Below are 27,239 nucleotides of genomic sequence, written 5' to 3' on the forward strand. Positions count from 1 at the left end.
TTCTATACAGCCCCTTCTTAGGTGACGAAGTGCCTTTCCTTACTTCATCTTCTGTTGTTATAACAATTCACCTGAGACAGGGTAATCTATAAAGAAAAGAGGTTAAAAAGAAAAAAAAGAGGTAAAAAGAAAAAAAAAATAGAGGTTAAAGGAAAAGATGCTAAAATTTCTGGAAGTTCAAGAATATGGTGCCAACATTTACCAGGCCTTTGGTAAAGACCTTGTGCTGTACCATGCATGGTGGAAAAACAGAAGGGCAAGTGGGCACATGCAAAGAGAGGAGAGGACAAAAGTGGGGGTCACATGCTAACAACCCACTCTCACCATAACTCTCTCGTAGGCACTGCTTTAATTCTCCCACAAAGGCAGAGTCCTCATGACCCAGACACCTCTTAAAGGCCCCACCTGCCTCAATTCTACTATTTTGGTTGTAATACAATATAAAAAGTTGCTCCCCCGCCCTTTCCGCTGCAGTCATTTCCCCGCCTCCCAACTTCTTGTCAGTCTGTGAACATCCTAGCTAGCTATTGGTTCATCAGTCAGCTTGCAAGTATCCTTCTCCATTATTGGTCCCGTTAACCAGCAGAATTTGACTGCTTAAGGATAGCTTCCCTGCCATTTTCTCTCTCTCTTCTTCTCTCCTCACTTTCATGCTTCTCTCTCTCCTCCTGGCTTTCATGCTGTCTCCTCCATTTCTCTCACTCCTGCCCATGTGCCCTTTCTCTTTTCCTCTCATTTTCTCTCTTACCCTGCAGGGAGACACTCTGTTTGCTTAATAAACCCTCTTATGTTAATTCCCGAGTCCGACATGGTTTCCTGGGTTCTTACATTGGCCAATAAATTTTTATTTATTTTCATTTATTTTTTGGTACCAGGGATTGAACTGGGGCACTGAGCCACATCCCCAGTCCTATTTTGTATTTTATTTAGAGACAGGGTCTCACTGAGTTGCTTATTAGCACCTCACTTTTGCTGAGGCTGGCTTTGAACTCTCCATCCTCCCTGCCTCAGCCTCCCAAGCTGGGATGGCAGGTGTGCACCACGGTATCTGGCATGATCAATGGATTTTTTTCATAGTATTTTTTTTTTTTTTTTGGTGGTGCTGGGGATTTGAACCCAGGGCCTTGTGCTTGCAAGGCAAGCACTCTACCAGCTGAGCTATATCCCCAGCCCCGATCAATGGATTTTGACATGAATTCTGGTGGGGACAAACCACACATTCAAACCATCGCACTGAATATCTATTCAACATTCCAAGTTTGGGCCAATGTCGGGAAACTCCTGGAAGTATTTGGTGGGGGGGGGGGGCTGGAACTCTGGGTTCGGGTGTGGCTTCGTTTATTAGGGTTTTATCCTTCAGTTAGCAAGAAAGTATCCTCAGGAATGAAGTCTGAGAACTTCGTGTCTCAGGGACTGCAAGGCCAGCACAACGTTTGTGAGGACAGAGAACTGGGGCCATGACTCCCCCTTTTATGGCACTCAATATTTCCACATTGCTTCAGTCAAATACAGAGAGAGAAACCCTAATGTAAGCTTGGGGGGCATGGCTAGTGGCCAAATAAAATGGGACAGAAAGTGGCCAAAGCAAGCTTTATTGGAATTTGGCTCTTGGGGGAAATTCCCAGCCCCTAGGGTACAGGTCAGGGTAGGGAGCCGAAGAAAATCGCATGAGGCCCCGGCTGCCCTGGGTTTTTATAGGCCGGAATGGGCGGGGGTCCTGATGAGTGACAGGTGGATGTAAGGGTCAGTGGAGTTTCTCTGCCCGTTTGATTGGTCGCTGTGTGGTGCACTGTCCTCGGCCTCAGTTGCTCCACTCTCCCTCATATAGTCGCCCAAATTCCAACCTAACACCTAACACAAGTGAGAGCCCAGCGCGACCTCCGTGGTTTCCAGGACTCGAGGGCCCTTGGAGACAGGCATCATTAGGGGGAAGAGGGACAAAAGAGCAAAGAAGGACGCTTCCCCGTCTCTCTGCCCACTGAGAGATTCTGGGGTGGGGGGGGGGAGGAGGAATCAGGAAAGTCACATTTATGTGGGAAAACAATGAAAATGAATACAGAGATACCAGATATGGAAATGAAAAAGAAATCTTTCAAGAGAATTAAAAACAATTTTTATGTGATTTCAGAAAAAAATAATTGCAAAATGTCTGGCCCTCTAGTGCCTCTGATACAAAGGACGACTTTTCCAGTGTAAAGACTTCTCGTTTCTTTACTTTTCGGACCTCGAGAGACTGAACAGGAAACTTGTCCAGTACAAAAAAGATAGTACTCTCTGTGCACCCCATTTCTCTGTCTCCCAGACCTTTATGGTCTGCCTTCACCTCCCCCAACTAATTGTGGGCAACTGCTTCTCCTTGCACCCTGGCTTTTTGGTGACCCTGAGGTGGGAACACTGAGCCCTTGAACTGGGGATGGAGTCGAGGGCGGGAGGGGTGGGGAGCGTTTCAAGGCTGAGCAGCCTGAAGGAGGAGGGTAGGGCTTGCTGGGATAAGATGGAATCTGGCCTTGGATCCTGGTTCCGTTGTTTCTTGGCTGTGTGACCCTGGGCAAGTTACATCACCTTCTGAGCCTGTATTCTTTGTAAAATGAGAAAACAGCTGTCCTTATTGACTCTTTGGGCTAATGTGAGTCGCACAAAAGGTATCTGGAAACTGCAGACCATTACCCCTTAGGAACCTTCTATCACCATGACGAAGAAGTACCCTCCATATTCCCCTCAATATTCCCCAGCAGAACCGGAGGCCTTCGGCTCTTCTTCCTCCTGGGTATTTATTTCTTTGCTTTCTAGATTTTTTTTTTTTTTTTTTAAGAGGCCAAGAGAGCCCACAGTAAGGCAGGAGAGACCAGGAAATCTGGTGACCCAGTCAGTGAGAAAAGAATGGGGGGCAGCAGTTACACAGGGGTTTTTAAATTGACTTCTGAGGACCCACGTGATCATCTGCCCCCCACGCCATGGGGGAGAATGAGCTGGAATCTGGGGATGGTGAGGACAGCCGTGGGCAGGGATCCTCTTTCACAACAGAGAAAACATTCTGCTAATTAACACTAAGTTGGACACAACTGGACCATTTCAAATCAATATACACATTTACTTTTAAAAATCATATAAAATAATAAAAAAAATACAGTTTCCAGCATTTAGGGTAGTAAGACAGCAAATGGTATGGAGAGGCACACGTGAAATGTTCATCATGGGAAGTCAGATGACCTTGTGTACCCAACGCAAAAACCAAACAAAACAACAAAACTAGTCCTGAGTTCGCTCTTGAGAACGGCATCATTTAAGCGTTTCTCGTCACACTGGTCCATTCTTTTCGAATGCTCCTGTGGAATACAGAAGAAATGCTACCCTCAAAACTGTAACAAACACAAAAGTTTGTCAAACCCAGTCAATTCCTTAGAGTGTTTTCATGGCGACAACAGTCAGCTATGAAATGCTAAGGAAGAGGAGAGAACGAAGGTTTGGTAATGTGGCTGAGCTGCCCTTGACAGTAAACAGGTAAAATGCAATCAGGGAACATTATTTTAATGTAAGGTCCACCATAATCTTAAAGACCTGTCTTGCTTCTACAACACCAGAGCCCGGGACTAGAGAAATGGTGGACATCAAGTTCGACACAGTACGCCTTGCAATAATTTCTACGTAAAGCATGCCAAAGTAAGTCATTAATCATGGACACAGTTTCTAAGAGTCTAAAGCACCTCTGGGCTTTAAGCTAGTGCTCAGAAATTCAGCTGGTGCCTGGGGGGTTTATGTACATTCACCTCTAGGGAGAGGCCAAACAGGAATTTCCAGAAGGCAGCTGTTGGCTCAGGGCCAGGGCTTCCCTAGCCAAGGCCGTCTCTGTGTGACCCCCCAGGATTGCTGAGCTCTCCCTCCCTTCTTGGATGGCTTTGTTAAAAAATAACACAACAGCTGAGGCTTGTGGGCCCCTGGGCTCCTGCCAAGGCCCCTGAAGGGTGTGTCCCAACAGAACAGCAAGATGGAAACTAAGAACTTGTCTTATTCTTCCAACTCAAGTTCTTCGTGTGGTGGGAGAACATTTTATAAAAACAAAATAAAATATTGTCTAATATTTCCCTTTACCTGTGATCTTGCTTTTCACCTTCTCAAAATTCACCCACCCCTCCTACCATGAACAAACCAAAACAGAAGATAGAAATTCAGGCAGGCAGCTGTTAATTGGCTCAAGGTCAAGTCTCAAGGCAGGGATGACACACTGCAAAGCAGAGAGACAAAAAGGAGTCTATTGTTGGCTCGTGATCGACTAAATCCAAAGGCCTTTAGGGAAAAGGCCAGAAGTCCTATAAACATAGACACCAAATCCAGGGCACACTGAAGAACAGGAAGAATGGCGCTTCCCTTCCATCCAGAATGGCTCCGAGGCTCACCAGTCATCCACACTTGGAACTTAGTAGTTTTTGAGAACAGGTCTGCCCTTCTCTCCCTGACCATCTGGGATGAGGCCCCCTCGGGATCCTCGGCTACTAGGAGGTGGTTTTTATAAGCAGAACTTGTGGGTCTTCCTTCTTTTATTCACAGTAAAAGCAGCTGAGACATCAATCTGAGTCAAGGAGTAAGCCTCCCTGCACATTTGTGTCATCCATGTCTTCAAGAAGGACTTCACTGTGTCTCGGGACCTCCAGGAATGAAATGGGATTTTGATCCAAGATCTGGAACAGATGGATCAGTGGATACTTTGGCAGATGCCACTGTAGAAGCATGGCACTGAGGGCCACTGCTGAGCCCTGGTTGTCAAACAGTACCACCGGGTAATCCTGTCGCTCCTCCCCTGACTTTTTGACCTTCAAGGAAAACGTGTGTGTAGATTCATTAGATCATTTTGACAAGATGGAAGCTAAAACTGCTTTCATTAAGGAAAGACCTATTTCCTTTCATACCTGAGTCTGTGGAATAAGAGTCGTACTTGGTACACATGATGTGAACCCTTCCGTCTTTGTTGCTGATTTAGCAATGAGGCAGGTAAACACAAGGCCAGCGTGAAGCCATCCCATGGCACGTGCCTACGTCACAGACCATAGCTGGCTGGGCCTCAGAGCTGTCTTAGAGTAGCACCCCATCCCTCACCCACCCACGTTATAGGAAAGGCAATGGAGGCCCCTTCTGCCACTAGTAGCACAGGGCACCCCATGAGGAAAGGGACATGCTGGCAGTGTGTTGAAATGAGGCGAGGATCTGGGTGTCCGCCGGTGCAGGTATGCTGTCTGTTAGCCCAGAATCCACACACTGGAGGAGCCAGGGATCCCGCTGGCGCGGGGAGAACGCCTCCTGTCTACATAGGCCCCGCAGGTCTGCCTCACTTCAATCCTGACCACCTGTCAACTTGTGAAAGAGGTCCTCATCGAGCGTTTCATTCTGGTCCTTGGAGCGGGTGGACAAGAAAATGTAGCCACCGATGTACTCGTGCACGATCTTGCAGTCTGCACTCAGGCAGGTAAACGCCACCTGGAAGTTTTGGTCGAACTCGATCATCACCTGGAAGAGGGGGTTGTGGATAAGCTTAAACTCGGACAAGGGAGGATGAGAAAGAAGCTGCTTTACTGGAGTTGGGCCCCGGAGCAGAGAGGACCACTGAGGTGGCTCCTGAAGTGGTTGACAGACGCGTATCCCTAACACTTACACGTCTTTGCCCTGTGCGCCCCCTTGTGGTGTCCACTCTGACTCACACCCGGTGAGACATCTCCCAACGCGTGTATTTTCCCTCTTATCCACCTGCACATTTAGATATCAAAACTTCCCAAGCACTCCTGTGTTGAGGGCAGGATGCTTTGCAGACTCTTCAGAGGAGAATAGAAGGCCTGCTTGAATTTCCTATAGCCCTTCCCAGCTGAAAGTCATAACCTTCAAGCACTAGAAGACTCGGGGACGTCACTGGTTTTTTATTCCCACAGAATTCCCATTGGAATCATGCGTGGAACTTTCAAAATGGTGAATCCCAGCCCATTCCAAGAGATATGGATTTAATTGGTTTTGGGTGTTGTCCAGAGAGTGGTATTTTAACACCCCCCCCACCCCCACCCAGGAGATCTTAAATGCATTAAGATTTCAGAGCTACTGCCACAGGCCTTCTAATCTCTGGGCTTCATTCCACATATGCATGTCCAGATGGTTGCTAGTACTGCTGAGAACAATCCAGAGGTCTTAAAAAAAAAAAAAAAAAAAAAACACAATCTGGGTCTCTGATTATTTCTCTATGCTGATGATTTTCTGTTGGACAAATGACAATAACAAAGGAAAGAGGGAAGATAGATTCTATGTCAATAGTATCAGACTGTTCTATAACAGCAGAACACTAAGGTGCCTCTAACTTCATCTAGAATTTTCCATGATGTACGCTTGGTCTGAACATGGTTCCTGGGATGGGAGTTGATGAGAAGCTATAACTCAGGCAGAAAGGCTGAGGGCCCCTTGCAGAGGCTAATATTTTCTCAGTCACTCTGAACCTCATTTGCTCCTCCAGTAGTTTTTTCCCCTCTTGGGCTGCTATGCTTTCCGAGAGGGTAACTGAGTGTTTGGATCCAAATTCAATTAGATCTCCTGGCAACTAGTCAGACAAGGCCTTCTTTGGATTTATTTTGCATAGTGGTTCCATCTCAGGTAGCTTTTGCTAGATAATGATTAGCCTAAATCTTATATAACCCTAGGCTGAGTCAATGGAAACTAACCCAACTGCTTGGCAGTTTTATAGCCTATCTGTATGGAAAGTCTGCATGGAGACTAAACCATCTTGCAGTGTAATTCAAGAACAGGTGGACTGTACTTGTTAGAAATTGCCCAGAATTGCGTGTGGTTATTTTAAAAGAAAATTACCACATATCTGTAGCTTCTTAGTTCTAAATATAAGAACATCTTTTGAAAGAATAATTTGCAATTCTGAGGGAACACTGAATACCAGAAACTTTTTTACTATACCTGCCGGATTTCCCAGTTGACGTTCCACTGTTTCATGTTCGTGAATCTCCATGTTGTATTTGGGATCCCAGTGGTTGCATCAATTTTAATCAACCTATTATAGGAAACTCCCAGAATGTCATCTTTCTTGCTCCCTTTAAATCTGAAAAAAAAAATTATTAATTAATAAAAGCAACTGTTCATTCATGGTACTGGGGATCGAACTCAGGACTTTGTGCTTGCGAGGCAAGCACTCTACCAGCTGAGCTATCTCCCCAGCCCACGACTTATTTTTAAAAATAGTTTTTTAGTTGTCAATGGACCTTTATTTTATTTATTCATATATCATGCTAAGAATTAAACTCTGTGCCACACACATGCTAGGTAAGCACTGTACCACTGAGCCACAAACCCAGCTCTCAACATAACAGCTTCTAAAGACTGGATGATACTTTGTAAAATGATTTAAGAAAGGACAATGAAAAAGCAACAATAAATGTTGGTGAGGATGTGGGGGAAAGGTACACTCATACATTGTTGGTGGGACTGCAAATTGGTGCAGCCGCTCTGGAAAGCGATATGGAGATTCCTTAGAAAACTTGGATGGAACCACCATTTGACCCAGCTATCCCACTCCTTGGTTTATACCCAAAGGATTTAAAATCAGCATATTACAGCAATATAGTCACATCAATGTTCATAGCAGCTCAACTCACAGTAGCTAAACTATAGAACCAACCTAGGTGCCCTTCAACAGGTGAATGGATAAAGAAAATGTGGTACGTATACACAATGGAGTATTACTCAGTCTTAAAGGGGAATGAAATTATGACATTTGCTGGTAAATAGGTGGAACTAGAGACTATCATGCTAAGTGAAATAAGCCAATCCCAAAAAACCAAAGGCTGAATGTTTTCTCTGATATGCAGATGCGAACTCACAATAAGGGCGGGGGTGGGGGACTAGGGAAGAATAGAGTTGTTTTGGATTAGGCAGAGGGAGATGAAGGGAGGGGAGGGGGTATCGGGCAGGAAGGATAGTAGAATGAATCAGACATTATTACCCTATGTACATATATGACTACACGACTGGTGTAACTCTATATCATGTACAACCAGAAGAATGAGAAATTATACTCCATTATGTATAATGTATCATAGTGCATTCTACTGTCACGTAGAACTAATTAGAAGAAATTAAAAAAAAAGAAAGGACAATGAGAGATTCACTTTGTACAGGAGGGCGTTTTTACTCTGATAAAGAGAATTGGAAGAATGGAGAGAATTAAAAGCTATCCTGAAGACATCTAAAAACTGACACAGACGTCAGAGGAAAGTAAAATAAGAGGGAGTCGAATCATGTCATATGAAGTTAGCATCAAGTGTGTGTTCCCTTCGAGACCCTGGAGTTACAGAGGTAAACCAAAAGTGGGGAATGAGAATCCTGAATAAATAAAATACATACATGCCAGATAAGACCTTGAAAGAAAATAAAACACAGAAGGGGGACAGGGAATACTGGAAATGAGGTTGTTAATGGTTTTAAACAGAAGGTCAGGGAAGGTCTCCATGAAAAGGTGACATTTGACTGAGCAGCTGATCCCCTGGGGAGTGATCCACGTGGATATCTGGGGAAAGAGTTTTCCAGGCAGAGGGCACAAACACTTTATTTCATTTCCTTTCATGCTCAAGGACTTGGCAGGAGGCCAGTGTGGCTGGAATAGTGAAGGAGGAGAGAGGAAATGTGAGGTCAGAGAGCCAAGGTCAGGCAGGCCATTTTTGGGATTTGGTATGTTTATTCTAAGTGCAACAGAAGCCGTGAGGTGGTTTTGAGCAGAAATTTAACATAGTGTTATGGTTTATATACGAGCTGTCCCCCCAAAATCACATGTGAGATAACGCGAGAAAGTGTCCGGGTGAAATGACTGGGTTAGGAGAGCCTTGATCTAATCAGTGCATTAATCCGCGTGGATGGATCAACTGGGTGGTAACCGCAGGCAGGTAGGGTGTGGCTGGAGGAGACAGGGCACTGTGTGCCTTGGAGTATGTATTTTGTACCTGGCAGCAGGGCTGGCTCTCTGTTTCCTGTTTGACCTGTTCTGAACTGTTTTCCTCTGCCACACCTTTCCACCATGGTGAGCACTGGAGTTAGACCTCCAAAACCCAGAGCCCCACATAAACTTTTCCTCCTTTAAAATTGTTCCTGTCAGGGGCTGGAGTTGTGGCTCAGTGGTAAAGCACTTGCCTGGCATGTGTGAAGCCCTGGGTTCAATCCTCAGCACCACATATAAATAAATAAAATAAAAAATCCATTGACAACTAAAATTGTTCTTGTCAGGTCTTTTGGTCACAGTGGTGAAAAACCTGACTAAAACACTTAGTCTAACCTAGATTTTATTTATTTAAAAAAAATTTGTTTTTGGTACTGGGGATTGAACCCAGTGGTGCTTAATCACTGAGCCACATCCCTAGCCTTATTAAAAATTTTATTTAGAGACAGGGTCTCACTGAGTTGCTTAGAGCCTCCAGAAATTGCTGAAGCTGACTTTGAACTCACCACCCTCCTGCCTCAACCTCCTGAGCTGCTGGTCAAGCACCCGGCTTGACCTAGATTTTAAAAGGATCAGTTGAAAAACTTGAGGGCCAAGGATAGGCAGGGAGGTCAAGTAGGATCTCTCTGGACCTGGTCCCCAGTGGCAATAGTGTGTTTGTTTTGAAGTCAGGGCCAGTGGGATTTGCAGTAGACAGGATGTCAGTTCAAAAGAGACAGTGAGTCAGAGTGACTCCAAGGGACTTGGCCCACACATCTCCAGGGAAGAGCTGCCATATGCTGAAATACAAAATAATGCAGAGGAGGGGCAGGTTTTCAAGAGAAAGATCAGGCATTTGGGACATGGTGTCACCCACTCAACACCCAAGGGTAGTGGGATAGACGAATCTCCAGTTTGAGAGAGCTCTGGGCTCAAGATATGCCTTTTAAAGGAATTGGCATCAAAATGAAGCCAAGGAGTGGTTGAGCGCTGCTCAGAGGGTGAGTGTAGAGTGAGGAGTGTTTTAAGAAGGAAGCTGCGCACCCCAGTATTCTAAGAGGTCAGGGAGATAGAAAGAGCTAGCCAAGGAGATCTGAGGAACTGGCCAGTGAGGGAGGAGGAGGGTTGGCCAAATTGAAAGGTGGGTAGAGGAGGAGGGTGTGACTTCACAGTCAAGTGGCTGAGAGGTCAGGGGGCACAAGGACCCAGAACTGGCCGCTGCTGGATTCAGCAATGCGGAGGGCATGGGGGAGCAATGGGCACTGTGACCATAGCAAATGGAGCAGGGGTGGGGGACAGCGAACTGGGGAGGGACCTGACTGGAGGGGGCTCTAGAGAGAATGAATGGAAGAAGAAACTGGAAATGGCCGTAGGATTCAATATCTGCTATAAAGGGGGGCAGAGATGGGGATGGCAACTAGAGAAGGATGGGATGCTGATGTGAAAATGGATGTCACAAGGACAGAGGAAAGTATAATCTGAGAAAAAAAAAACCTAGTTCGATAAACCACTTTCCACATCACCCCCACTTTTTTTCCTTTTTTGGAAACAGGGTCTCATTATGTTGCCCAGTTTGGCTTTGAACCTGCAATCCTGCCTCATCCTCCCAAGTAGCTGGAAAGACAGCTGCATGTCACCATGCCCAGCTTTTCACCTCATTTTTTAAATAAAAAAACTTCTTTATGTTGTTCTTGATTAAAGTTTACTTTTCTAGACTCATTCCTGAACCTTTTATTGTTTATTCTGCTACCTTAATGCTTAATATCACCCTTTTTTTGTGTGTGGCATGTGTGGGAATTGAATCCAAGAGCACTCTACCATGAGCTACATCCGCAGACCTTTTAATTTATTTATTTTTGAGACAACTTGCTAACTTGCTGAGGCTGGCCTTGAACTTGCAATGCTCCTGCCTCAGTCTCCTGAACTGCTGGAATTACAGACACCACGCACCACCCTGCCAGGTGTTAACCCACTCCTTGCTTCACCTGCTTCTCTTTTCCTTGAGTTGCTCTACAGCCTCCAGGAAGTTGTGAAGCTCTGATCCAGGTGTCCTGGTGTGGGCAGATCCCTATGGCCACCTGCCACCCTACAGTGGTGGGGTCTGCTCCAGTCATTGCTTCAAAATGGCCTGGGAAAAGGCAGATCTGTACTAAACCTGGGAGCTGCCTCAAAACCTCACCTCCATGAACAGATGCTACAGGTGACGTTACAGGTGGAGGGAGGTGAGGAGGAAATAGAGTAAAGGAGCGATGTTCATTGGAAGAGTGTTCAGGGCCCCTCTGCACTTCACAGTTTATCAGGTTCATGATCTGAGCTGTTTCACTGGATTCTCTCAACAACGCAGGTTCAGGATGCCCACTGAAAGTGCTTCAATGCCCAGGGTCCCAGAGCTGGCCGGGGCCAAGGTGGAACTGGAAGTTGAACCTGTTTGCCTTGAGTGTCCATGTTCTCTCCACTAAGTGGGGCTGACTTTAGAATTAGTGACTGCCCAGCAACTCAGGAGGCCGAGGCAGGAGGATTGCAAGTTTGAGGCCAGTCTCTCAGCAACTTAGCAAGACCCTGAGCAACTCAGTGAGATCCTATCTCAAAATAACAAATAAAAAGGGCGGGAGATGTAACTCAATGGTAGAGTACCCCTGGGTTCAAGAGAGTCGAGTGAACGCTGTAATCACCTGACAAGGTAGTAGGTGAGGCCAAATTCAGGTAGGGACTGCCATGCCTGGATGAACCGCAGCTTGGCTTCGACCAGGGGCATCTGGGCCACATTCTGGTGGGCTTCCATAATCCGGGCGGCCAGCTAAGAAGAAACAGGAGACATCAGCTCTCCTCTGCATTATTCCCCTCTGCCTGTTATCATCCCCTTAGCTCCAGATCCCCAGTGAGAACAATAAATGCCAGGCCTGACTACAGTTCTACAGAGACAACAGTTCATTCTCATTCTCAATCTCTCTCTCTCTCTCCTTCTTTTCTTAGAAAACATAAAAATCCCTAGGCAGAAGGAGGAACAAGATTGGCTAACCAATAAGCTTCTAATTTTCACACAGGAGCGTTCTGCCTCCATTTTTCAAGTCTCCAGTGTGTCCACGGACAATAAACTCATCTATCCACATTTTTAAAAATTATTTTATTTTTAGTCCATTGTAGTTACACATAATAGTGGGGTTCATTTTGACATCTTCATAAATTCATGTAACATAGTTTTCTCCATTTTGATCCCTAGGACTACCTGTCCCCTTTCTTCCCTCCTCCCTCCCCTTGAGCCCCTTCCTCTACTCGACTAGTCTTCCTTCTATTTATTTATTTATTTTAAATTGATGCACTACAGTTATATGTAAGATTGGAATGCACCGTGATATAGTCATACATGTGTATAGCATAATTTGGTCAAATTTATTCCCCAGTTCTGCCCCTTTCCCTCCTCTCATTTGTTCAACTTCTAATTTACTCTTATTGGAAGCATAATTTTAATTTTTAATTTGTAGGGACTAAATCATTTTATTGATAATTAGGTTCAATCTGGAACTATCGACCTGTTAGGTCAACAGTAAAGCCAATTGCTAACGAAATTAACAGTAATTTAGCTGGGAGTGGAGGCTCACACCTGTCATCCCAGTGGCTCAGGAGGCTGAGGCAGGAGGATCGAGAGTTCAAAGCCAGCCTCAGCAACTTAGAGAGGCCCTAAGCAAGTCAGTGAGACCTTGTCTTTAAATAAATACACATAAAAAAGGACTGGAGATATAGTTAAACTCCCCTGGCTTCAATCCCTGGTACCAAAAAAATACAAAACAAATCAAAACAAAAACAAAACAAAACAGTAACAGTAATTTCATAATAGCATCTAATACACAGTACATAGTAAAATTTCCCTATCAACCTATTTTTCATGATAATGGCCTTCATCAGATAGAATTATTTTTATTTCAGAACTTAAAGAATTTATGCAAACAAACGCCCCATCACGATGAGCAGTACCTGTTTAGACTTGTGTTTTTTCGCACACCGAGGTGATACAAAACATTCTGGGTTCATGTCCATGCTTTCGAGACTGGAAGCCAGCTGAAATGAGGATTTCCGGTCTTTCATCCTTAGAAATGAAAGGATGTTGAGGACCTCTGGCTGGTAGGAGCTGTCTGCCATGGTTTTGCCCTTTGATGCCAAGATGCAGGCAGCCATCCACTGGGCATATTGATTCTCCTGCAATAAATGCCAGAGGGCTGAGAAGCAAGTTCAGGTGCAAAGTCAACCTTGCTATAAACACTGCAGAACTTGGGGTTTCATAACCCAAAACCAACACTCTCTGTGCAAGGAGAGATAGGAAGTGGCACTTTCTGAGTGACTGTTAACCATCTAAACTAACACTCATTAATAGCTGTGTTGAATGTCGAAATGCTGAGGAGCTAGAGGCCAGAAAAGGGAGCTTCAATCCATTCTGTACAGGGACTTTGCATTTAAAGATGATCCAAGGAGTGCTATGGGGCACAGGCAGGTGAAAGTCCAAATTACCAGAGAGCCTGCTTGAACGTGTATTGCTATTTTCGTATCATGTCTCATCTCTATGAAAAAAGAAAACAGTGAAAAAAATCATTCCCTGATTCCCTGTATTATTTGTACCTTGGTCCATCCTTAGTGAAGATCCTAATTACAAGGTAGCAATCAGGGCCATGGATGGGATCTGAACCATTTAGTGGCAGTTTCTATTGTCCCTTAATGTCTGAGCTTATTTTCCCTTTGAGAGAACAGGAATGGTCTCCAGCAGCTGAAGGGTGTAGTTAGACAGAATTCTGCAGAGCAATCGTAGGTGCCGTATATTGAGTTACTGGCCTCAGGCTCCAACCTCCTGGTATCCATACTCTTTGCCATCTAACTGTAAAGTGCATCCCATCTGAAACAATGTAATTTCCATCCCTTGAATTCCACCTAATTTCCATCCCTTGAATTCCACCCACATTCATGTGTTTTGCTTTGGCTGATAGAATGTGGCTGGGAGTGACAGACAATTTCAAGTCCAAGCTTTAGGAAGTCACACGTGTGGTCAGTTGCCCTTTTGCACTTCTCCCATCACTATGAGAAGAGCTTTCTTCAGGAAGCCTGGGACACAGAATAAAAAAAAAATCAGCTCAACTCACGGCAAGGAGACAAACCTAGCTAGACCTGTGGCTCAAAGCACATCTGACCAACAGAACCAGCTTAGAAGATCAGATTCCCAGCTGACCTGCAGATCTTCCAGAAACAAATATTTATTGTTGAACGTCATGGGATTTTGTTATGATGTGATTTTTGTTACAAAGCAATAGCTGACTGACACAATCATGCCCTAATTTAAGAAAACACCTTATAGATGTTCCTTGATTCACGATGGTTCAACAAAAAATTTTCAACTTCAGGATGATGTGAAAGCATACCATACAATCATCTATTCTTCACTTTCAGCACAGTATTCAATAAATTATACATGATATTCAGCACTTTATTATAACAGGCTTTGTGCTTGATGATATTGCCAACTATAGGCAAAGGATTCTGAACCTATTTAAGGTAGGCTAAGCTAGAATGTTTGTAGATAGGTATAATTACATACATTTTCAACTTCCTAGTCTTTTCTATTTAGGATGGGCTTACTGGGATGTGACCCCATTTGGATAAGTCAAGAAACATGTTTTGTTTACAGGCTTAATGAAGGTCAAGTGACGTAAGAGTTTTGTGGCTTTACTTACGTGGTCACATCTCAAATACACTTCGTTCATACCATCAGCAACAGGGATTAGTAACTTGATTCCAAATTTTCTCCCTGCTACGTTCACATCTGGCACAACTTCACAGCCTGAAGTACAAAAGGCAAGGTCAGAACTGAGTTCGGAGGAAGCTGGCACATCAATATCGGGCATGCATCTGAAACAAAGACTTTGAGTGTAAGCGCCTCAGATCTGGTTCTCTTCTGAAAATGGAGGAGCAAGTTATAACATTAATTAAAGGTAAGCTCAATAAGACTTAGGAATAATTAGCATGGATAAAGAAAAATGATTTTCTTAAATAAATTTAAAAAAAAGATCAAATTCATTTTTTTCTGGATGATAATGGCTATCCTAACTCTTAGGAACAATTATGAATACGGACTTGAAAAGAGATCAAAGCAGAGGTAATGTTCCGATTGCCATGATGATGAGAGGGAAGTACACTGGTTAATTAAATATTTCAATTAATATATAGTTTCAGAGATTAGAACAGGCACTAACAGGACACTGAATTAAACATAACTGTTCTTGGCTTTTAAAAATCCATTTATTTATTTATTTATTTTTGATTCTGTGGACTGAACCCAGGGGTGCTTAACCACTGAGCCACATCCACAGTTCTTCCTACTTTTTAAAATTTCGAAGCAAGGTCCTGATAGTTGCTGAGATTAGCCGCAAACGTGCCATCCTCCTGCCTCAGTTTTCCGAGTTGCTGGAATTACAAGCGTGCGCCACCACATCCAGCATTATTGGTGTGGTGCTGGGGCTTGAACCTAGGGCTTTATCCATTTTAAGTAGATGAGCAACCACTGAGCCACACCCTCAGCCCAGAACTGTTCTTAAACTCAAAAAGCTTTTCAGGATCTTACAATGCTTCATGGATACCAACTACCACCACTTTGCAGACTCTGGACACAGTGGGAAAGAAGGGGCAGCAGAATATGAATAACCATGTTGACTAGACCACACCCAAGGTCCACACTCCATGAGGAAGAGGAGCTGTCACCTGGAAAATGGTGACACCAGAGGTCCCTCCAGAAGTAAACTTCAAACTTTCTATGTGGATCTTATCTTCCATCTGCAAGCCACAGTGAGCTAAGGGATGCTCTTACCTCTAAGATTGAGTTTTTCTATGGGTTCTCCTTGTTCAAGTTCCTCATTTTTAAAGTAGGCTATAGATGTGTCTTTAAAGACGAACCAATATTGTTTGAAAGCTTTTAACATTAGCTTCTTGGGCCTGCAAATTAAAGTACAGTTAACATTTCAACCACTCTCCAGAACTGCGAAATGCTGTGCAGATTTTGAGCAGATCAAGGTGCTTCCAAGGCCCTGTGGGCAAAATATTCTTTATTTTTTAAAAACAATTTTCAAATAACTAACTCATTTTTTCTCTCTCTCCCCCCTGGCCCGACTCTCATGCTAAACATGCGTTCTACCACTGAGCTGCATATCCAGACCACTAACTCATTTCTAAAAGCCAGTAACGGGGTGTTGCTTTGCAATGCAGAAGTTAACACAAAGGCTCAGGAGTTAGACCTCTTGGATCCACGCTCTGGCTCTGCTATGCTCATCCTGTGCTCCTGGGAAAGACACCCACCTGCCTGGGTCCCATGTATTGCCCCTCTGTGATGGGGGCAGTTTTGATTTCACACTGTCCTGTCGTGAGGACAGAATGAAGCCATTTATGTGAAGTGCTTATCTCAGATCTCGGTGCCTGGCACAAGGGAAATACTTGACACATTATTTTGATGTATCTGGGAAACCCACGTGACTCTAGCAACGTCTGAAATCTCAGCATGCTTCCTGGAGATGAAGAGAGTTGTTGATACCGACAGTACAAGCTTCATGTTGACAAAACAGAAGTAAGCTACCTTTTCTGCACAGTTTCCTCCTAACCCTTAAGAGAAACCACCAGAAAATGGCCTGATGGTTGCGTTATTCAAAACAGTTAATATGAGTGAGAACTAGAGGTAGGAAAGAGGGTACAGATAGGCCAAGAAAAGAAAGTAAGAGTTATATCTGGTTCAGCAGAACAATCTTGGCCTTTGTGGGTAGATCAGGGTGTCTCATGCTGGAGAGTGGACTTCTGCATTCAAAAATGGGAAGGAGGCTGGGTGTACCTGCCTGTAATTCCAGCAACTCAGGAGGCTGAGGCAGGAGGATTGCAAGTTTGAGGCCAGCCTCAGCAACTTAGTGAGTTCCAGACCTCCAGATCCAGTGGGTGCAGGTTGGTGGTCCAGTGGCCCACATTTTAAACAAGATTTCCTAAGCTGGCTCCCTGAAAATTCACAAAAACTGGCCCAGACCAGCAATCTGCAAACTATAAATGGGCACACCCCATCTTTAAAATAGTTTGAGGACCTACCCCAACAGGTGTGCAATGTTTTGTAAGCTATACCACAGTACTCTTATAAGCATTATGAGACCTATAATGGAATATAAAAGGATATAAATCCTTTTTGAAGCTGCCTGTTCTCTCTCTCTCTCTTTTTCTCTCTCTCTCTCTCTCTCTCTCTCTCTCTCTCTTTTTAGGATATTCTCATTTTTATTTGGGCCTTGTTTTAGAGCAATTTTATTTATTTTTATTTTATTTATTTAATTTATTTTTTATTGTAAACAAATGGGGTACAACTTGTTTCTCTGGTTGTACATGAAGTAGAGGCATAACATTTGTGTAATCATACATTTACATAGGGTAATGGTGTTTGATTTATTCTGTTATTTTTTCCTCCCCCCCACCCCTCCCACCCCTCTTTTCCCTCCTTGCCTGTTCTCTTTTATTAATCTTAATTTTTAACTTAATGATTTTTAAACATACTTATTTTATGGTTTCTTCAGATTGTTCCATTACTTAAAATTGCTGAAACTTCCCCTTTGGCAGTCCATTAACTCATATTGATGTCATTTTCATTGGGAGATTATTTTTCATTTTTAAAAAAATATTTTGGTACTGGGGATTGAATCCAGGGGTACTCTATCACTGAGCTACACCCCCAGTGCTTTCTATCTTTGTAAAAAATTTTAGTTTGAGACAAGGTCTCACTAAGTTACTGAGGCTGGCCTTGAACTTTCAATCCTCCTGCCTCAGCCTCTAGAGTTGCTGGGATTACAGGTAGGTGCCACTGTGCCTGGCAGGAGCTCATTTTTTAGGTAATTAATGTTGTCTACAGAAATCTATGCGTGCCTGGTTGTGTATATTTCCCTCTGAGTATTTTCACAGCTGCATTTACTAAGGCTAACATAGGTTTTGTGGTCCTGGACCAGTTTCTATTTAATTTTCCCTTATCGTATAAGACATTTCAATTCCTATCTACATTTGTATGGTCACAAGCCTTGGCTCTGATTTCTCAAGACAGACTTTTCATTTCCCCACAAAATCCAGTACAAGGATGAACTTCCTTCCTGCTTTCTTTGGTTGACGGGTAATTTTTCTATTCCCCTTTAGACAGAGAAAACACCATTAGGCAAGTGCTTCAGCGGGCTTACTGCTTCACGTAGGCTGAAACATTCATTTCCAATCCCTACCTGGAGTTGGAGCACTAGCCCCAAGCCAGGAGAGTCTGTATCCATGCCCTAAATCAGCCTCTGAGGCTGAGGCTTCATTTGGAGAACCAGGTTCCCTTCTCATTTCCTGAAAACTGACATTTCTCAGTTTCTCTATGATCTATATTGTATTTGCGATTCTTTTATTTTATCCAGCATTCCTATGTATTTATAGCAGGATTAGGGTTTGCATTAGAACTGATGTCATGGTGCTGGAAACTGAAGCCCACATTTTGATAGATTCTGTAGATTTTATTTAGAAAAAAGAAAGAGCTTTATTGGAAATGAAAGAAAAAAAAAATCGAAGGACTAGTCCAATGCTCTCATTTTGATAAGGAGAGAAGCCCAGGGAGATGAAGGACCTGCTAGTGGTCACACTCTTCCTAGAAATAGAGCTCTTCTCCCAATCCGGTCCCCTCCCCTTCTCTCACACTCTCCTTTTCCTTTCTTTATTCATTTCTTCATCCTATGAATTGTATCACACATTACATCCAAGATCTTGAGACCTTTGGTTGATAAAGTGCCCATTGGTCAGATACACGGGTAATTTGTGAATCTGAGCATAACTATCACACCAAATGCCATTCAGGTAGCACAGGTGAAGCAGACATGGCTAACTCCAACCTATCATCTCCTCCACTGAAATATAGAGAACATCTTCAGGAGGGACGCTGTCATCATTTGGTTGTGAAGAGCTAGATTTATTCCACAAAGAGAATATGGCAATTCAGTTTCACTGCAGAACACTGAATATTATATCAAGGTGTATTTGTGGCTTCAAATTGCTATTTCTTTTCTCTGCCACTCTTGATTATACCAATTCAAGTCAGTTGTGGTTACAACTATTCATATGACAGAAAATAAATGAATGACCTTATTGTTTGAGACCACAGGCTACAATTACATTAAAAAAAAAAAAAAAAAAAAAAACCTAAACAAACTGTAGAAATCCAGTGACAAATACTGTTACCTTTGGACTCTTGTTTCTCGATTATACCTGGTTCACTGTTCCTCTTTCCAAGTCTTTCTTTGCATCATGTATTATCAAAAGTAACTTGCATTTCTTTTAAAGCCAGCTGCCCCCAGTGAAGAATCGGTTTGTTAAGAAAAGTCAACAAACCATCAAGTGACTTCAGTAACTGATAGAACTTCAAAGGGCTTTATTGCTTTCATTCTAACATGCCTGGGCACCCATAAAGGTGGCCGTCTTTTCTTTCCATGAAAACAAAACATAACCTTCTCTGCATTTTTTTCTTTTCCCCTGGTATTGGGAATTGAACACAGGGGTACTCTAAAACTGAGCCACATCCCAGGCCTTTTAAAATTTAATTTTGAGATGAGGTCAAAGTTGCCCAGGCTGGTCTTGAACTTCTAATCCTCCTGCCTCAGTCTTCCAAGTAGGTGGGATTACAGGCACCCACCACTACGCCAGACTTCTTCATTTTTTTTTTTTTGGGGGGGTTGCTGGGGATTGAACCCAGGACCTTGTGCTGTGCATGAGAGGCAAGCACTCTACCAACTGAGCTATATCCCCAGCCCCTTCTCTGCCTTTTTAATAGTTTCAGATTAACTACCATTCTAACAGTGGAGAGTAGATAAAGTTAACTACTCTCTCTGTAAGATCAGGATCAAAGTTTGAGAGTCAAATGATTCTTGTACTGCCAAAGGTCTGTCAAACGGTGTCAGAGTCCTGAGCCTCCCAGGTTGAACCTATTAGAAATGCCAATCAGCATGTGTGTTCATCCTTACCGATGCCGGTGGTGTTCATACCACTGCTTAGTGAGTAAGTACTATGAGTCGGGTAACCATATTAAAATGCTTTTTTTTTTTTTTTAACAAAATTTAATCGAATCCTCCCAAAGAACCTAATGGGAGTTATATTCCCATGTTATAGCTCAGGAAACTGAGAACACTCCAGGTCACCTGTTAGTGCACATGGTGGAGCTAGGTTTCCACACACTGTCTGTGAGACACCAAAGCCCCATGATCTTACCTTTGAATGATGAACTTGACTAACAGATGTGCAATTTACACTCTGGGCTCTATTTGCAAGGCTTTGTTATGGGGAACTCCTTTTCTCCTTAAAGGCTACTTACCTAAACAATTTGAGATTGTCTGCAAGCTTGGGGATGTCGGTAATGTCCTCCTAAGGAAAACAGATCACATTTCATAAGCAGGAATTCCATAGGTGGTGGTGATTATCTATACCTGCCCTGTCCAATAGGGTAGCCTCTTGCCACAGACAGCTCTCTAAAATTTGAATGAATCCAAATAAAAGAAAACAATAGCCAAGTGTGCTGGCACACGCCTGTAATCCCAGCGGCTTGGGAGGCTGAAGCAGGAGGATCGCCAATTCAAAGCCAGCCTCAGAAACTTAGAGAGGCTCTAAGCAAGACCCTGTCTCTAAATAAAGTGTAAAAGGGGCTGGGGATGTGACTCAGGGGTTAAGGGCTTCTGAGTTCAATCCCCAGTATCAAAAATTAAAAATAAAATAAAATAATAAAGCTCTGTCCCTTAGTCACACTAGCCATATTTCCAGTAGCTACCGTTATAGGAGGAGAGGGTTGGGAATGGGGTGATGATGTGGGGGCTCTTAAGGGGATGGTCAATTTCTATTTCTTGATTCAGGTGGTGACTTGGGGGATAATTTGACACTCATTTGTTAATCTGTACACGGGTATGTTTTTCACTTTTAGGTTTGTCATGGATTATAAAAATGTAAAAAGACGATTTAAAAACTTGACCAACATTTCCTGTATCCACTATTCAAGTTAAAAATTTGAGTTAGCAATGACTACTTTTATGTACAAAATATTTTGCAATTTTGTGGTAAAGCAACTGGCTACACCTAGGTCACTGATTAAACATTCAAAGGAACTCGGTTCAAAGTTCATTCTGCCATGTAGGCTGGTGACTGTTTTCTTTTGAACTGAGAAGCCTATTGTTTAGTGCTACATACTGAGGGAGGAAGGAGGGAATTTTTCGTTTACTCCAAGAAGGATCACTTTCCTTTTGCATTTGTTCAGCAGAGAAAGGAGATAAAAAGATCTCTAGGGGCTGGGGTTGTGGCTCAGAGGTAGAGCGCCTGCCTAGCACGCCTGAGGCCCTGGGTTTGATCCTCAGCACCACACAAAAATAAACAAATAAAACGAAAGTATTATGTCCATCTACAACTAAAAAATAAAAATAATTTAAAAAGATCTGTGCATGGGGTCTGTGTCTTGGATAAATGGGAGACAGCTCTGTATCTCCACAGAACCTTGGCATTTAGTTGTTTTCGGTATTTGCTCTTGCATGATGCCAGTTTCTTATTTTAAGGCATTTAATGAGAGAACACAGAGTGAATGCATAAAAATATAGTGACTCATTCTTACTCATTATTACTATTTAGATCCAATCACAATAGACCCACCTCTCTGATTCAATGTGATTAAACTAAAATTACTTCCATGATTAAAGAAGTTACACAGAAGGGTGGCACTTCATGAATGAATCAAACTGGGGACAGGGGTGGAGATTACAATTATAAAGCTGCCACTCAGCCACATTTCAAAGATAAAAAGTAAGGGATAATACACTAGTGCTATTTCTTTATGTTTTCCTGGAGAATTTTTATTTTACTTATTTCCTGCCATCAAAAAGGTTCAGGAATGCTTGAAAATGCCCCAGCAAAAAGCCCTCCCTCACTTCTGTCAATCTTGCCCAGTGGAAATATATAACCAGGTAAACAGATGATAAGACGGTATCTGCAAAGCGTTTTCTCTATTCTCACAGCTGCTCCAAGCCACAGACAGGGTGGTTCTTTCTAGACTGAAGAGATCAATTCCATGTTCCATGCTAGTGAAATGGAACTCTCAGAGGTCTTCCCCTCACACCATGCCAACTTACACCCAAGGACAAAAAGTATTGTTGTTAGTTGTGATGAAAATATCTTATAGCCCCTTGCAGAACTAACCTGAGAAAATCTAGTCAGTTCTTGCTAAGTTTAAGTTTGTCCCATGAAGAGCATATTCTCCCCCACCTTTTTTTCAAAGTAAGATGAAATATTCTCTTTTTTCTAATTTTAAAATATTCATCTTCACTTGTCCATCAGTAGGAGCAAAGTCACAATTCTGAGCTAACAGAGAAGTTCATACCAAGGTGCTGTCTGCTTTTCCACCTTCGAGGGTCACTTCCAAATTAGAAAGGGCAGCTTCCACTTCGTCAACCTCAGACTCATTTGTAAAATCCTGTATCTCAGCCGACATTGACAATTTGCTGATATGATACTAAAGTGAAAATAAAGGTTTTAGAAATGTTATAGAAGTGAAAGGATCCATTAGCCATTTCTTCTTCTTTCAGTCATTCCTCTGGAATGCTAAACATCTCTTACAAGGAAGTCTCCTGCCTATGTAGGGAAAATGGCATTTTTAATTGAGCTCATTTTAGACTTATGTTTAGTCCTATTCAAACTTGGTTCTTCCCCATCACGGATTGGGCTGGTGGTAGGGGAGAGATCAGAATGCTTTACATAGGATGTGCACATATGTGTACTATGAGGAGATTCTTAAATTTAAATTTACTCTCCTCATTTTCATTTCTTTCACCAAAGAAACAAACCTGGTGGTGCACACCTGTAATCCCACAACTTGGGAGGCAGAGGCCAGCCTCTGCAACTTAGAGAGGCCCTATTTCAAAACAAAAAATAAAAAAGTTGGGGGTGTAGGTCAGTGTAAAGCACCCCTGGTTTCAATCCCCAGTCCCAAAGAGAAAAGAAAAAGAAACAAACAGTATGAAAAATGGGAAGCTTTAAGCAGAAGGAACTTGGTTTCTTACAAGTGATGAGAACCCAAGATTCTACCTGTAGTGCTGCAAAGATCAGCATTTCTTCTTCTGTGCAGTCAATTTCTTCTAAGAGAATAGCCCACCTGGCTTGTTCATAGAGCTGGTTTATCCGGACAGCATCGTACTAGAGAAATAAACAGACGTGTGTATATGTATACTTGCAGGCTTTTTTTTTTTTTTAAATACAAAAATTCTGCAATATCTGAGTCCATTCTCTGTAAATCAAATGTCCTACACCTTAGTTCAGGTAACTGAGAAGAGCACCTCTGTCTTTCCAATAACCCTGCTCATTTTGGTTCTGAACTCAGAACTTAATTTTCCCTAAATATTTTCCAGAGCTTTTTCAAGGAGCCAAACGGATCCAGCTTACATTCCATTATTTTCCCTCTGTCTAGCACGTTTCTATTGGCTCTCAAAGCAAACAGCAGAAATGGTTTACACAATAAATACTGTAAGGGAGAGGGAGTCCAAGCAGATCAGTAAACTCTGTGTAATTCCAAATAGAATCTGACAGGAATTTTTAACAGAACTTTATGCTGATTCTCAGTTAAGCTGGAAGACACAATGTTCAGATATTGCCAATAAAATTTTGAAAAAGGACAATATTGAGGGAGGCACTTGTCCTCCCAGATATTAAAACAATGCAGCAATTAATACAGTGTGGTATCTGTATAGTGACAAAGTACATGCTAAGGTCATATCTGGAGATAGATCTATGTATATATATTTATTTAATATAAAATAAAAATGACATTGTATGTAAGTAGGGAAGGGAATAATTCAATACCATACTCAGTGTTGAGAATGCCTAGGTATTTGGGGAACAAAAACCCAAAACAAAAAATACTACTTTACACCATCCAAAAATCTAAATGATAGATGGATTAAAGATTAAACATACAAACCACATGAGATACCACTTCACACCCATTATGAGGGCTCTAATCTACAAAATAATAACTAGAATTGGTGAGGATGTGGAGAAATTGGAACCCTTGTGCATGCTGGATGTAAAATGGTGCAGCCTCCACAGAAAACAGTTGGGTGGTATCTAGAGAGTTAAACATGAAATACGCTTCAGCAATTCCACTCCTAGAGATCCACCCAAGAGGAGTGAAAGTAGGTACTCAAACAGGTCTTTGTATACCAATGTCGACAGCAGCATTAACCACAATAGTCAAAAAAGGGAAGCAACCCAAGTGCCCATCAATGGATGAACAGATACCTGCACACATAGAATATTATTCAGTCTTTAAAAGGAATGAAATTCTGATAGATGATGCAACATGAATGAACCTTGAAGACATTATACAAGTGAACTAAATCAGACTTAAAATGACAAATACTGGATAGTTTCACTTACATGAACTACCTAGAATAGGTAAATCTATACAGACAAGAAGTAGAATAGAGGTTACTGGGGGTTGGGGCAGGGGGAGGAAAAGAAGGGGTGTAGTTGTTTGATGGGTACTTGGTTTCTGTTTGGATGATGAAAAAGCTCTGGAAATGGATACTGATAATAATTTCACAACAATGTGAAATGCACTTAATGGCACTGATTTGCCATCTAAAAATGGTTAAGATGGCAAATAAGTTGTATGTATGCATATTTTACCATAATAATAGTTAAAAAACACCAACAATCCAAACTTGGACATGAACATTCATAGCAGCATCATTAATAATAGCCAAAAAGTGGAAATAATCCAAATGTCTGCTGATTGATGAATGAATGAATGAATATATATACAGCCACAGGTATATACATACAATGGAATATTATTTGGCAATAAAGAGAAATGAAACACTAACACACGCTATAATACAGATGAACTTTGAAAATACACTAAATGAAAGAAGCCAAAGTTCAGAATGTTGTATAATTCTGCTTATAGGAAATGACCAGTGTAGGCAAATTTCACAGACAGAAAAGTGATTGATGGTGGCCTAGGGCTCGGACGGCTGGAAGGAATGGGAAGTGACAGCTGAAATTTGATAGTGGTCATGGTTGTGCAATTCTGTGAATATATTAAAACAATTGCATTGTACATATTAAATAGGTGAATGCATGATATATGCATTATACCCCCAAATCTGTTATAAAAAAGGCCTAAATACAGTTAGGCGCAGTGGCATGCCTGTAATCCCAGCAGCTCAGGAGGCTGAGGCAGGAGGATCGAGAGTTCAAAGCCAGCCTCAGCAACAGGAAGGTGCTAGGCAACTCAGTGAGACCCTGTCGCTAAATAAAATACAAAATAGGGCTGGGGATGTGGCTTGGTGGTCAAGTGCCCCTGAGTTCAAACCTCTGTAAAACACACACCCCCCAAAAAAAGCCTAAATATATAACCCAAATTATATTTAGAAGGAATACTTTCCACAATCTTTGAGTGGGGAAGGCCTTTTTTCTTTTGGTGCTGGGGATTGAACCTAGAAACTGAGCATGCTAAGCTCGTGCTCTACTACTGAGCTACACCCCAACCCCAGGAAGGCCTTCGTAAGCAAGACAGGATGCCTAAAATAGACTTGAAAATCTACACTTAAACATTTTAGGTTACCAACATTTATAATCTAAAGAAGGTTAGAAATTTATGAGACACAGATGGAAAATATTTTCAATACAAAAGATTCATCATGCACACTGTATTCCCACAAACATAAAAAGAGAAATAATTCAATAGACTTTGGTGCAAACATGGTTTCTGCCCTCTCTACTCCTTGAATCTCTATTCCTTCCCATCTAGTCAGTTCAGCGAATTCCCCTCCCCTTCCATCAACCAACAATACTAACAGAGGACAAAAGCCACCTATCACAGTTCCATCCTCTCTTGAAGGAAAGTTTACATCTAATCACAGATCCCTTGTTAGCCCAGTAGCAGCTGTCGGAATCCTCTGGGCCTCTTATGAAAACAGATGTGATGTGCTGGGATGCATGCAGCTCAGTGGTAGAGGGCTTGCTCAGCATGCCTGAGGCCCTGGGTTCAACCCCCAGCACCACATAAAAATGAAAAGAGAGAGAGAGAGTGGGGAGGGTGGGAATCAGGAAATGTATGGGTATAGGTCTTGCAGACAAGGCGATAAGGAAAACACCAGACAACTATAAAATTTCACGGTGACCTTAAATTTGCTCTTTAGCCATGATTCACTGGGAGTTACATATTCCAGACACATGCTAGATTCAAGGGCATTAACTTAGGTTTAAACCAAGGACTGAGCAGGAGTGTCTCCATGGAAATGACAAGGAACAAGACTTATTTTGAAGAAGATGCTAGGTAGGTCAAGGTGGGCCATCGAAAACCAGACTTAAATTCAGGACCAGGGAAAAGGCAGGGGTCTGGGGAGAAAGGCTGGCCGAGGCAAGGTCCTCAACAAGGGCACATCAGTGGCTGGAAGAGAACAAGATGCACCAGAGGAAGGAGAAATAGGTGCACTACCCTGAGCACTCAGAGGACCCGACACACAGTTTACATTTTCTGCCATTTAGCGGCTGATTCGCAGCCCCACAAATGGCTACTCAGGAGCAAGCAAAGGGCAGAAGTTCAAAGTACTCATTGTGCCTCTCATTAGGTGTCCTGATACATTTCAGGTGGGAGCTGTGCACTGACAATGAGGTGGTGGCCAGCTGGGGTCTTCATGTAGATGTGCACCACCTCGTGGTCCTGGCTTGTTCAGGAGAACCTGCCCTTGACTCTGGCCTCTGAAAGTTCCTTTCCTTCCTTTGGCATCAAGGACTCCAGGGCTGGGAAACATTTGCTCTTATCCCTTCGTTCCTGTGAATGCAGGGGCGGGGCGGGGGTGAGGGGATGGTGTGCACTGTGCTGGGCCACAGAGACCTCAGGGGACTCCTGTTAACTCGAGGACAGTTTATCTGCCCTCTAGAAACCAAGAGATGACAACTAAGAAGCCAAAACACATGCGTCAGTCTAACCCTGCAGAGATTAAGAGACCACACAAATCAGTTCTCATTTTGATAATGAAATGACTCAATTTTACACATCCATGCATTCACATTAAGAAAGAGAGAGGAGAGGAGAGAGAGAGAGAGAAAGAAAGAGAGAAAAGTTTTCTTACTTTAGGATTCAAATCAAAGAAAGTGTAGTATTTAAATCGTAACTGCAGTTGCTCATCCTCTTGGATTCCTTGTTCCATCAGGGAGCGTGAAGAATCTAGCCAACTAGAAAACAACAGAATGGGTTTTA

The 27,239-nt window shown here is 42.7% G+C and overlaps 1 protein-coding gene across 1 annotated transcript in view; it reads right to left on the reverse strand.

Annotated features, from left to right (window-relative positions):
* Positions 1-3,066: 3,066 nt before the first annotated feature.
* Fermt1 (FERM domain containing kindlin 1) overlaps positions 3,067-27,239 on the reverse strand; it is a 42,147-nt gene continuing 17,974 nt past the window's right edge. Inside the window, exons 6-15 of the mRNA XM_047541030.1 lie at positions 27,112-27,214; positions 23,060-23,167; positions 22,356-22,487; positions 20,316-20,365; positions 15,789-15,913; positions 14,659-14,765; positions 12,917-13,138; positions 11,617-11,741; positions 6,937-7,078; positions 3,067-5,499 (exon numbers count right to left, since the gene is read on the reverse strand). Coding sequence (XP_047396986.1) covers positions 5,326-5,499; positions 6,937-7,078; positions 11,617-11,741; positions 12,917-13,138; positions 14,659-14,765; positions 15,789-15,913; positions 20,316-20,365; positions 22,356-22,487; positions 23,060-23,167; positions 27,112-27,214 — 1,288 coding nt within the window. The 3' untranslated portion in view covers positions 3,067-5,325. The remainder of the gene's footprint in view (positions 5,500-6,936; positions 7,079-11,616; positions 11,742-12,916; positions 13,139-14,658; positions 14,766-15,788; positions 15,914-20,315; positions 20,366-22,355; positions 22,488-23,059; positions 23,168-27,111; positions 27,215-27,239) is intronic.

This window comes from Sciurus carolinensis, chromosome 2, assembly GCF_902686445.1.
Source record: "Sciurus carolinensis chromosome 2, mSciCar1.2, whole genome shotgun sequence".
Lineage (NCBI taxonomy): Eukaryota > Metazoa > Chordata > Mammalia > Rodentia > Sciuridae > Sciurus > Sciurus carolinensis.